The sequence below is a fragment of the Psammomys obesus genome, unplaced genomic scaffold (assembly GCF_907164565.1).
Source record: "Psammomys obesus unplaced genomic scaffold, mPsaObe1.curated_primary_1811, whole genome shotgun sequence".
In the NCBI taxonomy this organism is placed as follows: domain Eukaryota; kingdom Metazoa; phylum Chordata; class Mammalia; order Rodentia; family Muridae; genus Psammomys; species Psammomys obesus.
Genome location: NW_026587216.1, coordinates 11,753,101 through 11,770,706, shown reverse-complemented (window position 1 = coordinate 11,770,706; position 17,606 = coordinate 11,753,101). Strand labels below are relative to the sequence as shown.

General features: G+C 39.9%; 1 protein-coding gene across 1 annotated transcript in view; it reads right to left on the bottom strand.

Moving 5' to 3' along the window:
* The window catches only part of Mtfr1 (mitochondrial fission regulator 1), a 29,511-nt gene that overhangs the window by 5,293 nt on the left and 6,612 nt on the right, over positions 1-17,606 (bottom strand). Inside the window, exons 2-5 of the mRNA XM_055603376.1 lie at positions 16,421-16,561; positions 10,261-10,359; positions 4,687-4,802; positions 574-806 (exon numbers count right to left, since the gene is read on the bottom strand). Coding sequence (XP_055459351.1) covers positions 574-806; positions 4,687-4,802; positions 10,261-10,359; positions 16,421-16,486 — 514 coding nt within the window. The 5' untranslated portion in view covers positions 16,487-16,561. The remainder of the gene's footprint in view (positions 1-573; positions 807-4,686; positions 4,803-10,260; positions 10,360-16,420; positions 16,562-17,606) is intronic.

The following is a 17,606-nucleotide window of genomic DNA, read 5'->3' as shown; positions in this document are numbered from 1 at the left end:
AAGGGTCTTGCTAGGACTGTGAAAGAACAGGAAAAACAACCACTCTCCAACAGACTGGCACACTAATTACACCAATAGTATTAGATTAGAAGTCCTAAACTTGGTCTCTACTTTGGACAAGAGGAAAAGAATGGTCATTAGGTACCTGCTATGTGCATTTATTTACTTTCCATACTTAATGGCACTTAAAACAGGTATTGTTATAACCATTTAGAGGAGGAAAGGGAGGTGAAATATCAGACTTTACCTCAGGCCATGCAGGTGTAAATAGCACTTGGCACAAGTCCCCACCCAGAAACCAGTTCCTTTTACAACACAGAAAGGCAAGGAATGTCCTCATGTCTAAGAGAGGTTGTTATCAGGTGGACAGATCTAAGGTTCCCATAAAGCTGCCATTCACAACAGCCCACTTCAAATGCAGGCATTTCAGCATTTGCCAAGTTGGATTATTCCCTAGTCTTCTCAAACACAAAGTCATCAGGTTCTGCACTAGACAACAGAAAAGAAGACTAATAGCTCACGCTGCCCTACCATCCCAATGGCCCATCACAAAACAATACAGGAGCCACATACCTGTACTGGGACTCTGTTGCTCCTGCAGGGTCACAATCTTGGCAATCTGAGCTCTGAGGGCAGCAAGCTCATTCTCAAGTGCAGAGATCTTCTGCAAGGCCTCCTCACTGGCCAGTGTTGTCTTTGGAGAAGGCTCCTCTTGAGACAAGTTTGGTAAGGAGATGTGCCTGCTTGGGGGCTTGTCCAGGAAAGGAAGGTCATCCTCAAGGGGAGGCTTGGACCTGATCTCTGCCCTGCAAGGCAAACATGAAGGTGGCCATCACAGGATTGTTAACCTGAATAGACACCTACATACTGCTCTTCAGGCTTCCACACGAGCCCACAGTCTCCAGATGCGTGCCAGTACTTCCCCACACTCCTTTACTGTCTACAGAGTGTGCTAATCCACCACTGTTAAGAGGCAACACAGGAGCCCACAAAAGCTGCTGGTGGTCTGTGTTCTGTTTCGGCTTCAACTAAAAAAAAAAAGTCATCTTCCAAATGCAATGTGATCATAACCAACAGAAAGATCAAACCAAGAATATATGAACCCTTCTCTAGAGGCCAGGCTTCGGCCTTCTAGTGCCAGTGTTTCCCACACTTGACAGAACACATCAAACAAAAAATTTACAGGACAATAAAAGCCAACCACAGCCCAGAATCTGAAAGGAAAAGGAACCATTAATGTCTATTTTCCCTAATACCCATGCTGTGAAAGTCTGAACACTGAAAACACTGCTCCCTGAACTCTGGCCTGACAGTCACAGAGAACACATAAAACCAGAAGAATTCTTCAGAACAGGAGATAATCATAATTCCTGGTATGATGATCACTAATTCACAGTAGCCTGAACTAACACAGTATGTGAGAAGCCAACCTGTGCTACTCAAAACAGAAACAATAATATTGTGCACAGCTTAATGACTGTACTTTCCAGTCTCTCTTGCAGTCTGGGGAACATGTGGCTGAGCAAGCTAAAAAAGTGATAGGCAGTGTTAGTTCACCTCAGCCTTCCTCTCTGTGCAGAGTGAGAACAGCTCATGTGGCAGGACTGCAGCAAGGCTGTCTCCATGACACTGTCTGGGTGTCAGCTCCAGGCCAGCTATACTTACATGTTTCTGAGACACAAAATGAACTATGGGCAAGAAAAGTGGCAGCCACATTAGTCAGATCGCTTTCCTCATACCTTTTTGTCACATGCAATCAGACTTTGTTTTTGAGGAAGGATCTCACTGGGCAGCTCTGGCTCATTTAAAAGTCTAGGCAGCCCAGCTTTCAAAGATACTCCTGCCTCTACCCCCAAGTTCTGGGATTACATACCAGCACCACCATGCTATTTCAAACAAACAAATGTTATTAATCACAGGTGTTAGTCAAGCCTTTTAACAACACTCAATTTAACTTTCACTAAGCATGATACTGGTGTTTTGTTTTTGCTTGAAAGCTGTATAAATGACTCTTAGCTTTTGGCACTGGAAACAATTAGGTGTTTTGCTCAAATCTCTTTATGATTTGAGAAAGCTAAAATGTTTTGCAAGTTTTTTTTTTACATATAAGATTTGAAACAAAAAAAATTTCAAGAATAAATGCCAATTCTACCCCAGTCCTCAGCACCTATAACATGATAGTAGCACATTCTTAAATTTCGATATGTGTGGGACAGGGAAGTGTTCGGATTCTGATGCCTCAATTACTGCTTCCTTTTTTTACGTTGATACTGAGAAGACCAGATGAGGAAATTTATTTAAAACGTGACTAAAAATAAAATTCACAGGACCTTCCAGAAGGCTAGACATGATGACACATGCCTGCATCCCAGAACTTGAAGCAATAGGATCATGTGTACAAGGCTGGCCTGGCCTACACAGTGAAACAGCATCTGAGGGCTGAGGATATAATGTAGCTCAGTCATTGAAGTGCTGGTTCCGGATGCACAAAGCCCTGGTTTCAAATCCCAATACTGCATAAAACTGGGTAGAGTACAATATGCCTACAATCTCAGCATTCAGCTGGGAGAAGCAGGAGGGGTAGGAGTTCAAAATTATCCTTCATTACATAATAAGTTCAAGGCCAGACTGGACTACATGAGGCCCTGTCTCAAAAAACAAGATGGTCTAGGATGGTAATTGACAGAAAGTACTTGCTGCACAGCCATGTGGACCTAAGTTGATCCCTGGACCCCACAGGAAAAGCTAGGTGTGGGTGTACATGCTTATAACTTGAGCACTGTTGAGGCAAAGAAAGATGAGGCCCTGAGGCTCACTGGCCAGGCAGCCTAGCCTAAGTGAAAGCCTGGGTCTCAGAGAGACTGTCTCAAAACAAGACAGACAGCACTAGAAAAACACCTGAGCCTGACCTCTGGCCTCCACGTTTACATATGCTCATGTATGTCCACTAACATGAACAAGTACTCACCACACAACACACACATATACACAAAGTAAGGATTACAGACCTATATGCCTCTAGATGAATTTTATCCTTTCCCTTTTGTTTGACTGAAATCATAAATATAAAAACAAAAAGAAATGTCTACAACAGATGTTCAAAAAGCAGAAATCAGCTAACTGTGCTGATTTTCTTTAAACTATTTCACCACACCAGCTCTGCTACTGAGATTTCATGTTCTGTCTGCTTCATTTGACCCCTAGATACTCTAAGGTAGAAGAGCCCAGGCTCCTAGGTATAGCACAAGGCAATGAAATTATCTAACTTCAATACTGTGATGGTTTGTTTTATGTCAACTTGATGCAGCTGGAGTCATCTGAGAGGAGGGAACATCACTGAGAAAATGCCTCCAGAACGTGGTTCTCAACTTTCCTAATGCTGCCGACTATTTAATATAGAGCTCATGTTTTGGTGACCCCCAATCAGAAAATTATTTCCATTGCTACTTCACAACTGTAATCGTTACTGTTATGAATTGTAATGTAAATATCTGTGTTTTCTGATGGTCTTAGATGACCCCTACGAAACAATCATTGGACCTCCAAAGGGGTCATGACCCACAGGTTGAGAATTGCTGCCCCAGATGATCAGGCTGTAAGTAGAGAGGCTTGTAAGACATTTTTTGAATCAGTGATTAATGGGGGAGGGCCTAACCACTGTGGGTGGTGCCATCCCTGTGCTTGGTGGCCCTGGGTTCTAGGAGAAAGCAGGCTGAACAAGTCATGAGGAACAAGCCAATAAGCAGCATTCTTCCACACCTCTGCATCAGCTCCTGCCCCTGGTTCCTGCCCTGCTTGAGTTCCTGTCCTAACTTCCTTTGATGAAGAGCAATGCAGAAGTGTAAGAAGAATAAACCCTTCCTCCCTAACTTACTTTTGGTTCACAGTGTTCCATGACAGCAATAGTAACCCTAAGACAATTACTATTCTTCTTTGATGTAAAGAAGCCACTATTTATTTTATTTTGAGACAGTCTCAGGTATCCCAGGCTGACCTTTCAACAAGTTCTGTACTCTGAGAAACAGCCTTCCCAACTGCTTATCTCTGGCTGGCCCTCACCATTCAGCTCTGGCACCCACTTCTCAAGAAGTGCTGTCATCATCATTCAGGGACTTTCTCCAGCTGCTTCCTGGAGCACACTTTACAGTATCAGAAACATGGACTTCCCCTGGAATGTCCTCCAGTACACCAAGAACCTAGAGACTGCTTCTGATCTCTGGTGCTCAGTGAGTGTGAAGAACATGTGCCGAATACCTTTCTTAGATTGCCTGCATAGGGAATACTCTTTGTAAGCTCTCAAATGAATGGAAACATCTTTAACTCTCATTGTTCCCTCATGTAACCCCAACTCATCTTGATACAGTTTGTAAGAAACATTCTCAAGTACACAAATTCTCTATGATCCAATGAAACTATTATCATTACTGTAGTCACCTAACCTATCTTTGATAGTTCTTTCTAGCCCCTTGTACTAGACTGTAACCACCTGAATGGCAGAGAACTCTATGGTTCACAAGGATTTAGGCCAGATGTCCCTGGGAACTTAATAAATACTACCTGATTCTGAAAAATAACTGCTCAGGGGGAGGTGGGGAGGAAGGGTAAGATATCATCAAATCAGGCTCTTCAGGTCATCTCTCAGCACAGCAGATAGTGCACCTCAGCCCTGTAGCCTTGCAAACTGACCTGAGTCTTGTTGAACACTCTCCTTCTTCTGTGGCTATCCATGCAACATCAGCAAAAGATGTCACTACATCCTCTCTTGGACGGATGGAATGCCATTCTGTTGCATGCCTGGTAAGCTGGAAGTGACAAATAGAGAAAAATCCTTTATCGGTAAATGTTAACATGAAATTAAAAACCAGAGATATCTTTAGCCTGTACTAACACCACAAGGGTGGCCCACCTCCATGGCAGGCTTCCACAGAAGGGCCACCTAGTTTTATCGGATGTTACTAAGACCTGGTTCACAACCTCAGGATTTTAACATTACACAATTTCTGCATCATAATTCTTTTATTTCATTCATCCAAAGGCATAAGAAAAAAATTAGATTCTAAATATTAAAAACCACTGATTTGCATCTTGAGTGAGGTAACCCAGAAGTAGAAAGACACACATGGTATATACTCACTCATAAGCCATATAATATAGGTTAAACATACTAAAATCTATACTCCTCTAGAAGTAAACAACAAGGAAGACCCTAGGGAAGATGATGAATCCTCATTCAGAAGGACAAATACGACAGACTTTGGAAGCAGAAGACAGGGAACAAGACAGGAGCCTTCCACAGAGAGCCTCTCAAAGACTCTACTGATGGAGGTATCGAAGCAGAGACTGAGACTCACAGCCAAACTTTGAGCAAAGTGCAGATAATTTTATGAAAGAAGGAGGAGATAGAAAGACCTGGAGGGGACAGGAGCCCCAAAAGGAGACCAACAGAGCCAATAAAACTAAGCCCTCGGGGCCCTGCAGAGACTGATACCCCAACCAAGGGCAATGCATGGAGAGGACCTTAAACCCCAGCTCAGATGTAGCCCATAGACTCAGTAGCCAAGTGGGTTCCCTAATAAGGGGAGCAGGGTCTGTCTCTGACATGAACCCAGTGGCTGGTTCTTTGATCACCTCCCCCTTTGGCGGCAGCCTTGCCAGGGCACAGAGGAAGACAATGCAGCCAGCCCTGATGAGACCTGATAAGCCAGGGTCAGAAGGGGAGAAAGCCCTCACCTATCAGTGGACTAGAGGAGGGGCATAGGGAGAGAAGAGGGAGAGAAGAGGGAGGGAAGGTGGAATTGGGAGGAGATGAGGGAGGGCAACACAGCCAGGAAAGAAATTGAATAAATGTAATAAATGATAATAACAAAAAAATAAAAACAAAACACTGATTTGGGCTAAGAATGTGACTTAGTGGTAAGATACTTGCCTGGCACATTTAAGGCCCTGTGCTCTGTAGAACCAACAACAACAACAAAAAGATACCACTTTTTCCTGAAAAGAGTTAGTGAAACAAATGTGGAAGGACCAAAGTCAATAACCAAGCCTCACCTGTGGTACACAACCATAATACACTAGTGATGGTGATGGCAAACACTGTCACACCCACTGTGGTACACGACTATAATGCACTAGTGATGGTGATAGTTCATATCTTTATCAACTTGACTGCATTTAGGATTACCCAGAACACTTGGGAAGAAGCAGGTGGATCTCAGTGAGTTCAAGGCCAAACTGGTCTATAAAGTGAGTTCCAGGCCCACCTGGTATACAGTGTGATCCTGTCTTAAACCAAAACAAAACAAAAACACAAACAAAAACCAGAAGACACACTTCTTGGTTTAAGTGAGAAGGGAAGACCTGACTTAAGGTAGTGGGAAGGAGGCCAACTGAGTACCAGCACGTTTCTCTCTACTTTCTGGTGGCAGACAAAGGGCCAATCATCTGATCATCTGAGCACCAAGCCTTCCTGGACAGGATGGACTGCCCCTCTAACTGTAAGCAAAAATAAGCCTTTTCCTCCTTAACCTACTCTGTCAGGTATTTGGCTACAATATGATATGGTTGAAAATAATTTTTTAAAATGCTTTAAATTTCTTGAATTTTAAGTGTATTAAATAGCAAAGTATTAAAGTTTTAACACTATTAAAAAAACAAAGAACAGAGGAACAGAATTCTCTAGCTGAACAAACATATGGATTAAGGAAAACTATGTTATTCTAAAATGTAGCTGAGGGAGAAAACAATATAACTGAATTAAATTTAGGCTATATTTCACATACTATGTGTCAAAATCAGAAGGTCAATGATTAACAATTTAAATATAAAGTTTCCAAATTAACTTCCTAGAAGTGAAGCTTAGAAATGCTGGGGAGCTAGCTCGGTTGTGGGGTGCTTGCCAAGAACACAGAATACCTAAGTTCAGTTCTTAGTACACCAACAAAACAGAGGAAATAATTCAAAAAGACAAACATGGCAATGCATTTTATAATTGAAGAAAAAGAAGCAAAAAGGCCAAAGATTTCCTCACTGGCACACTCACAGACATGCTGCACTGGGAACTGTCCAATATTCAAACCATCCTTCAGACCCTGGGAATCTGTGTCTTTAGCAGTGTTTTATTTTGGAGTAAGGCTAAATATCCTACAATTTTTATGAAAAAGTAAAATGTCTTAATTTCAAAAGTAGATTTTCTCTGATATATGCTTAACTTCTTACCAGTCTGTACTTGCCTAGAGTGCAGAAAACCCTGGGCTTGATCCCCAACTCCACATAACCTGAGCATGAATGACGGGGGTGGAGGTAAGAGGATCCGAAATTCAAGGTCCACTCAATTACATACAAAGTCTGAGGCCAGCCTGGGACATGTGACCTTGTCTCAAAAGCAGAAAGGAAAAAGGGCAGGAAAACACAAACTTGAGACAGAGCATGGTGGTGCATGTGCGGTACTGCCAACACTAGGCAGTAAGGGGAGAGGATCCTGGACTCCAGTACAGTCTTGGCCATACAGTCAGACCTTATTTCAAATAACAAGGGGCGGGGGGGGGGGGGGGGACAGCCCACATTTAAGGACTCAAATTGAATTTCAAGGTTTTATAAACAATAATAATTAAGGATCAAACACTTTCTAATTTTGTATCTGAGTTCTATCCCTGAGACTCGTATTGTGGAAACAGAAATGACTCTTGAAAACTGGTCCTCTAACTTTCACATGCTTTCCAGGAAACATACATGCATGAATGCGAATGCAAACACACACACACACAAATACACACATACACACAAGCACACACACAATGCATGCACATGCACACACACAAATAAATAGAATTTTTAAAATGTAAAAGCAATTGGGGCTATAGCTCAGAGATTAAGAGCACTGGATGCTTTTCCTGAGGATCTGGGTTCAATTCCTAGCATTCAGGGTAGCTCATAATCATCTGTATCTCTAGTTCCCAGGGGTTTGGATGGCCTATTCTAGCCTCTATGATGCACAGGAGCACACAAAACACACATATATGTAACATAAAAATATAAAAATCTCTTGCCAGGTGGTGGTGGTGGCGTATGCCTTTAAAAGCAGGCGGATCTCTGAGGTTGAGGACAGCTTGGTCTACAGAATGAGTTCCAGAGTGAGTCGCAGGGGGAAAAAAATGTAAAAGCAAAAAACCAAAACTATAACACCTTGTAGGTCTTACTTTGTAATCTTACTTATTAATTATGCTGCACAACTATATCAGTATATAGTGGCACACGATCAATGAGATGAAAAAGCAATGCAGCCATCAAGATCTGTCTCTAACATCTTGATCTGACATTCTCCCTAATACAAGCTGTTCCCCCACTTAAGCCAATGTCAGTTAAGAGACAAAAGAAAACTGTACTGCTTGAAAGAAACATTCACTGAGTGACATAAGCATGACACAGGAAAGGTGATTTCCAAGACAAGTCAAGGAACTATAAGTCCAGGTAAAGTGGGCACTGGCAAGGGGGAACAAGGCCAAGTTCTTCAAGCATGATTTAGACATTACTGCCATGGACATGCATAGATGACCATGAGCATGCAGGGATGAGGCGAGATGTCTGAAAACAAAGGACTTACTCTTAATTTGTGGAATGGTCCTGTCCCGTTAAAGCTACTGTTAGTAGAAAAGATTAGAGTGAAGACATAGAAAAATGGAGAGTAGCCACTGTATTTCTAAAGTTTTTAAAAATTGAAAAAAAGTAAGCCAAAACTCAGTAATATCTTAGAAGCTTACCACAACAATTTCAACTAATTTAAAGTATTCTGATAATGTAAAAAAAAAATCTGATAAAATGGACTTCAACAAAATGTTTAGTGTCCACGATGGACTGGCTTCCACGACACTTTCCTATACATACCAAACATATCAAGCTTGTGCCACTTGCTCTAAAATGGCATATATATATATATATATATATATATATATATATATCTCATGTCCACACCCGGCAGTCATCTCTAGATTATCTGTAATACCTAATCATGGCTTAAATAGTGGAAGGCTATGTACACCCCATACAAGTTTCCCCCCCCCAAACATTTCCAATTCTAACCCTGTGCTCATTAAAATACTTGCTTGTTAAATCTCTCTCTAGGAGAATATCAGCACCTAATAAAAAGTACAGACTTCAAGTTTGTTAAAGAAAAATGAGCCATTTTCTTTAAGTGGCCATTTAGCTTCCAGTTTTGTAGGTGACTTATAGGGGAAATGGAACTTACTACTAGTGCAGTTTCAGAACTTTTCCAAAAACCACTCCACAAAATTCAAGAAAGAGTCTGGAACAGAATATCACAAATAATATTCAAGATTGAATTACCCAGACGCCTGTTAGTTGCAGAAGATGGAATTCACATTACTAAGCACCCTTCCATCAACTCCTGCCCAGGTTATCTTAAAATATGTCAATATTTGTGATCACCTGCATGTGTGTGTTCTTAAGTTTAAAACATAAGAATGTTTTCTTTCCTTCTTAGTTGTAGAAACATAGCATCACTGTGTAGCTGGTGCTAGTCTATATTACCCTGAGCCTCCTGCCTCTGCCCTGAAGTGCTGGGATACAGGCCGTAGATAACCAGCTGTTCTGGGATACAGGCTGTGAATAACCAGCTCTTCCTGTTTTCACCTCACACAACTCAGAAATTCATAAAAACACAAACCTTCAAAGTTTTTAACTAGCCCTTCACAGTGATGAACAGACACGATCAATGCAAAGAAGGAAACTTTTGAAACTTTTTTATATTACTTACTTACTTACTTACTGTGTGTGTGTGTGTGTGTGTGTGTGTGTGTGTGTATCTTTAACTGTCAGTGTTCACATCAGAGGACAACTACTTAAAAGAATCACTTTTCTCCTTCTACCATGTGTGTCCCCGGGATCAAACTCATCATGCTTGGCGTCTTGCCAAGAATCATCTTTAGGACCAGAATAGCTAAAGAAGGCATAATATTAAATAACCACTCAAAGACCAAATAGGTTTAAGGTCACCTGGGAATTATCACAAGTCTTATCACAGGTTTCCCAAGCTTCCCCTACGCATTTTCAAGGAGGATAAATGTTGAGGATCTGGAATAATCACTTCAGAGGAACTAAAATTAGAAAGACCTTGATGGTTAATCCTCTCTATTCAGCGGTATTAATCGGAGAATGCCTCAAAAACAATTCAGTATTCCCAAAAATACTTTGCCTATTCACATTACACATATTACCACAAAAACATGAAAAACACAAAACACATACCGGAAACTGAACTCTTGGACACTGAATCAGAGGTAAGCTGGTACCAATTTTCCTTACGATACTTCTAGATGAACCATATGGTTTTCCAGACCAAAGGACCTAAAGAAATGAGGAAAATCAAATATTTACAAATTTCTCAAACTGTTAATACATGGGCCTCCTGAGTACATGCTAACAGGTAAATCACAGTACCAGAATGTTCTAAATAATCTAGAAAATAATTTAGTGTTTCTCAAATTAGAATTGAAAGGATAGATAAATAGACACTTGGTATTAAAGCAATAAAGCATCGTATAAGATATCTTATATGACATTCTAAATATGATGTTCTAAATGTTCTCTAGGAAATAAGCTAGTATATCTCAAGTTGGAACTGAAAGGATAGACAGACACTTAGTATTAAGGCAATACAGCGTCAAGTAAGATATTATATAGAACAGTAGCTTGCAACTTTTTTTATCTTGTGGGAATATGAGTGTGTGCATGTGTACTGGCTTGCATATGAAGGTTAGAGAACAGCTCTGTGGAGTCTCTTCTCTCTTGCCACCTTCCATGAATTCAGAGGATCAAACTCAGGTAGTCACCCTTGGGCAGCAAGTTCTCTACTTGTGGAGCCATCTCACTAGCCTCAATGATATCCTCTAGCAATCTTAAAATACTATTGTATTGGGAGTATAAACTATTTCCTTACAATTCCACAGAGGAAATGCTACTGTACCTATTCTACCATATTTTCAGGCTTAGAATTTTAAAAAGTTAAAATTTTGGAAATATGAACCACTTTGCTATGGTGATTTTTCAAATTAAATCCCAAATCAGTATGAAGCTTGAGGAGTGATTTTGTGATATGAACATTATTTGCTACACAAAAGTGACTGACCAAGCATCCGTGGCATAAATCTAGTCACTGTCACCTTGAAGGGCCTTGTCTTCAATTCTTACAAAAACGCTATGTGAGTTAGTAGTTGGCATAAGGAGTATCCCTCTAGTGGGAAAATACACGGTGCACTAGACTATTCTTAAAACTACATAGACAAAACCCACGCACATAGATGGTAAGTTACTGCAAATTACACTTGGAACATTTCCTTTTCTTAGACAGAGAATATACCATGTATATTTGAGTGCTACATTTGAAAGCCTAGACAGAGGAGAAGTAAAAAGCAATTTTGACAGAAAAAAAAATCATACTTCAAATGTTCATATTCAATTATATCTTAATACTTAAATAAACATCTATCAGATAAGTAACAGACACAGTTCCCTTTTTTAAGGTCAGCCAAAATTCTAGTTTAAAGAATAAAATTATGCTATTACTTTGGTGTAATTATGAATACCAAGTAATTTAATGGAAACTTTAAGACCAGCAGTTGGGTTTCCATTTACTGTGGTGACTATAACACTAACCCAAACTAGACCTCACACCATTCTCAAGGCATATACAGTGTATACATTCACAGAAACAGCTTCACATTCTCAAATTTTAGGAACCAAATCCAATTTAGAATACCAATATGAATGAGTCAGAGTGAGGTCTGTGGGGTACCTCAGGCATCTGTCTCAACTTTTTAAAAGTTCTTCTATTATATATGCTCCTGATTTTAATGACTTTTACCTGGAAGATTTCCAAAAAAATTCTTATATAAATAAAAATGAGCACAATTTGGAAATATGGGTCAGCAGACAGATTCAATATTAAAATGTGAACTAAGTTACACAAAGAATTTATGAAACAAAGTTACTAGGCCTACAGCAAAGTATAAAAAACACTGACAATTATACAGAGGACCATTAGCAGTCTTCATTATGAGAGGACCAGGAAAAACTTCTGACAGAGGAAACAGTTCTCACAGTTCGTCAGAGCAACAAGAATCACTAGCCAAGAAACAATGCAGGCAGGTCATTGTAATACACAATCACTAACCTAACTTTTTACCTTATACATTTCAATAGGTCTTGATCTTTTAAAGTAAAGCCCATAGGGCAATGGTAACCGTACCACTCAGTCATTCTTTTCTAATCTATTAGTCACAAGCCAAAACTCTACTATGATGTAGGAAAAGCAGAATGCTATTTGTGCATCATAATGTGACAATTACCTTGTCTGAAGTGAGCCTCTCTAGGAAACAACTTCCCACCCAAGGAGGAAAAGGCTCATAAAACAAAATTAGAAAGGACCTGCCCAGGTAGGCCAGTACTTCTGCCAGCTTCCAGCAACCTCAATGGCATCTTCCTTCGGTTTAACATCAGGAGAGAATGCCAGGCACTTTCAGGGAGAGAAGTGGCCAGTGATTCCGCTTTTAACTATAAGGAATAAATAAACTGTTTAGGTTTGCCTACAAAGTTAGAACAGATCGCTTTGTGTCATTATTTTTTAAGCATACACAGTAAACTAACATAATGTTGCTCTTCTGATTCTTGTGAACTGCCCAGTACTTAATATGAGAACACTATAAAGCAAGGGTCTGTATAATAATGACTGGAATATTTAGAAGGAGTCACAGATCCACTAGATGATAAGAAATGAGAGGAAAGAACAGCTAACTTCCAGAACGGATAATGCTACGCCCTGATACTTGTTTCTTTTTCTTTTTTTCCCTTTTAAATGCAGCCCTCATAGTGAGGAGAAATTGTAAATGGCTGGGAAGAAACAATGTGCAGATGGTACTGAAAAGTCACCGTCTGTGCACTAGGAAGCTGTGTGACCTGAGTGCATCTCCTACCCTGACTTATGGCTGAACTGTGATTGTCAGTACACTTGTTTAGAGAAGGGCAGACTCTCTCTAAAAAGAAACCATCATCTATTTTTTTTTTCAGATATACGAGTAAGCAAGGAGAAAACTCATTATGAGAACATTTGATCTAATTAATAAATAAGACAATTTAGTTTACTTCTGAGAAGAGAAAACTATACATTGGTTTACCTACAAAAACTGCTTACAAATAATCTACATGTATGTGTATTTGTGCATGCCTGTGTCTAGTAATGACAGTCCACAACATTTAGCAACAGTGTTTGGAAGTGACGACAGCAAGGAAAAGACAACAGGAAAGCAAAATTCGTTCTATTTCATGTCTTTAAATGCTACTGTAGAAGTGTTGACATGTGAAACTAGAATTTGAAACTGTCATCTGTCCCTGCTCAATAAAGGAATCTAGTCTATACTAACCTATATTATTATGTGAAAAAATATTTAGTCAAACAATAAGCTGCATTCTAGAATATTCTTAAAACTATGATGTAATTTGAGTCTCATATTCCTGAAATTATTTGTAAATTAACATGTGCATGTAACACTGGGTGGTTCCACATCATTAATCACAATTTTTAAGGAGAGTCAACAAATATAAATTTCTAATTCCAAAGAGCCAAGGAAATATAAAGAAATATGCTGGTATGCAACCACCCAGCTACAGATACTGTACACATACCACATACATATGTACAATAGTGGAATCCATAACGAAAGAGTAAGTTTCTCTCAATTCTCCCAGCCACACACACTCTTCTACTCTTCCTCCAAAGCGCAAAATGATAACAAAGGAATAAGTAACATGGATTCATAGACTATAATACAAATTACATATTGCCTGGAACTTTTCCAACATAAGTTGCTGGGACCAGTTCCATCATATTTAAACCCAGGCATGGTGGTTCACACTCTAATACTGTCACTCTGGAGAATGAGACAGGGGAATCTTGAGTTCATGTCTACCATGGGCTACATAGTTAAGACTGTCTCAAAAAGTCTAAATATAAGCAAAATTTTGAAATTTATACTTAATGGCAAACATATAGGACAGAGAAAAATTCAAACATTAGGAACATGTTTTAAGTACAAACAAATGTTAAAGTATGGCTAGTGAGATGGATCAGCAGGTAAAAAGACTAGCTCAGCCTGTGCCCTGAATTCAATACCCAGAACCCACACTGATTCCTCTAAATTAAACTTTAATTTTTTTACATTTATTTTTGTATGTGTTCATGTATTTAGGCATGGGATAGGCTTGCAGGAGTTATTGCAAGAAGACTTGCAAAACTTTCTTCCACTATGTGTGTTCCAAGGATAGAACTCAAGTCATCATGCTTGGCACCAAATGTCTTTATCTGCTGAGTACTCTTGCTGCCTGGGGTCTGTCTCTCTCTTTCCTTTCATTTTTCCAATTAGAGTTATCCTCTAATTTAAATACACTTGCTGTGGTACACACACACACACACACACACACACACACACACACACACACACAGAGGCATGCACGCAAATACACACACATTAAAAGATATGTTGAGTGGCTGGAGAAATGACTCAGCAGTTAAGTGGATTGGCTGTTCTTCCAGGGCACCTGGGTTTAATCCCCAACATTCACATGGAGGCTCACAAACAACAGTCTCTAACTCCAGTTCTGAGAGATCTGGTACCCTCTTCTCATCTCCTTGGCACCAAGCACAAAGTGATGCGCATGCAGGCACATGTGCTGACAAAACATCCATACATACAAAACAAAATATTACACATACACAAAATAAGTAGAGCCAAGCATTATGGCACACACTTTTTAATCCCAGTAGTCAAGGGAAGCAAAAGCAAGATCTCTTGTGAGTTCAAGGCCAGCCTGGTCTACATTGTTCCAGAGCAGTAAAAGTTATACAGTGAGACCCTGTCTTAAAAAAAAAAAAAAAAAAAAAAGGCAAAGTAGATGGCAGTGAAAAACAGACAGCACAGCCAATAGCAGCAGCATAAAGACTTGGCTTTAAAAGCAGTATCATTATCCTTTACACTTCTACTTTCTCATCTACAAACTGGGCACTATTTCATGAGCCTGTGTTAAAAGAGTTAAGGTATTTATTCCTAAGGTTTTCTTCTCTTCTATAAGTACAAAATACACCAGAAAGAGGAAGAATTATGGAATCAGAGCTGGGCTCAAGCTCCAGTAACTAGACAAGGCAGCAAGGCTGCGGAGCTCAGTTTCTCATCTGTAAGGAGGAATGGTCTCAATGTTCAGACTATGTAAAAGCCATGGGCCCTGAGTACAGGCATACTAAACTAATTGTGGATGGCTGTTAGAGCACTGCTGATATCAATGGCAAAACACAGAGCTCAATCAGGCCTTGTGATATGGCATGTAGTCCCAATCCCTCAGAAGGCTGAGGGAGCACAACTGCACACTCAAGACCAGCCTGAGCAACCGTGAGACAAAATCTTAAAACAATCTGTTTAAAGGGATGGGGAGCTGGTGGTGTAATGGCTCAACAGTTAAAGGGGCTTGCCCAACATTGGCAAATGAGTGAACAGACTCAGAAAGTTACCCTATGACTTCCAACATGTGCCATAGTGTTCACCCATAAACATCATACTCATGCACACAGTATTTTTTTTTTCAAGGAGCTGGGAGATAGAGATGTATGTCAGAGGTAGAGCACATGCCTAGCATGTATCATGCCCAAGGTTCAATGTCCAATATCATAAATGAATACAAACACACAACAGCTAGCATGAGGCTCAGGAGGTAAAGAACTTGGTGCCAAGCCTGGTGCCTTGAGTTCCATCCTTAAAACCTATATAACAGAAGAACTGGTCCTGCAAGTCTTTTGTGCTTGAACACATGCACATTAAATTGTTAAAAATCGAGGAAGCAGATAACACAGTAAAGGATGAGGACAGTTTGGGCTTCTAGGACACCTTCAAGCATACTATCAAGCTAACCACCTGATCCTAGTTTCACTGTCAGTCCTTTCTTTATTCCCTTGATGCCCCTATCCAGAGTGAGACTAACCTGCGGTTAACTATACTGGCAATATTCTTACCAGCCTACACATTAAAATAGATTAATAGACTTAAAAAAAAATCAGAAAACCAAAAACTTAATAAAATCATAACTTCTATAAAAGCCTTATTTTTCTTTTCTAAATAAAAAAAATCTATAGCAGAGAGTTATATAATAGGCTAAATTTTCTTATGTAACTACAGCTGTAAGTTCTGAGTATAAGTTAGGAAGTCATTGCCTCACCATACCAGGAACAGACTTCTGTGATTTAAACAGTCACCAAGTACAGCCTACTGACAATAAACTTAAATGTTGTTAAAGGTTATATCACTTTTTCAGGAAAGTCTCAGAATATCTAAATGTCTGCACTTTAGGATGGCCTGTGGGCACTCACCGACTGCATGCTGACCCCAACTCGATGAAACACCATCCTCATCAGGCACTTAATCCAGCCCAGCATGGAGATGGCCGAGTCTTCCAGGCTGCAGGTCAGGTCCTTCAGACATCCATAGCAGTGCACGGTCCATAGAGCACACTGCAATTTCCAATGCAAACAGTGAGTACTAGGATGAGATCATTTTATTTAGAATCTCCACTGTTTTCATGTCTCACAAAGTCAGCTTAAAACACAACACCTCACAACTTGGCATGCAAATTAGAGAAAACAAAATTTACACATTCTCAGCTTGCTTACATGGTAGCACACCTTTAATCCCAGAATTCAAGAGACACAGGCAGGCAAGTTCTATGAATTTGAGGCCAGCCTGGTCCACACAGTTCCAGGACAGCCAGGGCTGCTGAGCCTATCTCAAAATAAATAAGTAAATAAAACAAGAATAATAATGAAATAGGCCTGACACAAGCACATATAATGGTGAAAGCATACAGTATGTCCATCACTAACTAACCAGAACATGGATGTCTGCATTACTTTATAAAACTGACTAGACTTTTCGTCAGATACACTGTAGCATCATCTTGATCTAGGAATTTGAAAAAACAAACACTCAAAACTGTCAAAACAGAAATAGCTGGAAAAAAATTTTTTTTATAAAGCATCCAGATTTCATGAGTCTCACATGTAGTTCCAGCATTTGGAGACAGAGGCTAGAGGACCAATTGTTAAAAGCCACAAAGCACATACTGTACTATTCCAACTGTGAGACAAATCCAAAGGACTTTAAAGGATCAGTCTGCTTAAAAGGATATTAAATCAGCCGGGTGTAGTGGTGCAAGACTTTAGTCAGAGGCAGGTCAGTTCAAGGCCAGCCCGGCCTACAGAGAGAATTCCAGGATAGCCAGGGCTACACAGAGAAACCCTGTCTCAAAAAAGCAAAACAAACAAACAAATAACCCCCCACCCAAAATACGAAATTAAAAGTTGTGTTTGTTTGTGTTGAGACAGAGTCTTGCTGTGTAACCTAGGCTGACTGGAAACTCTGTTCTTCCGCACCTCAGGAGTGTTGGAATTACAGGAATATACCACCAAACCTGGCTTCATACATATCTATATGAAGTTAATCGAAAGAAAGAAAGAAAGAAAGAAAGAAAGAAAGAAAGAAAGAAAGAAAGAAAGAAAG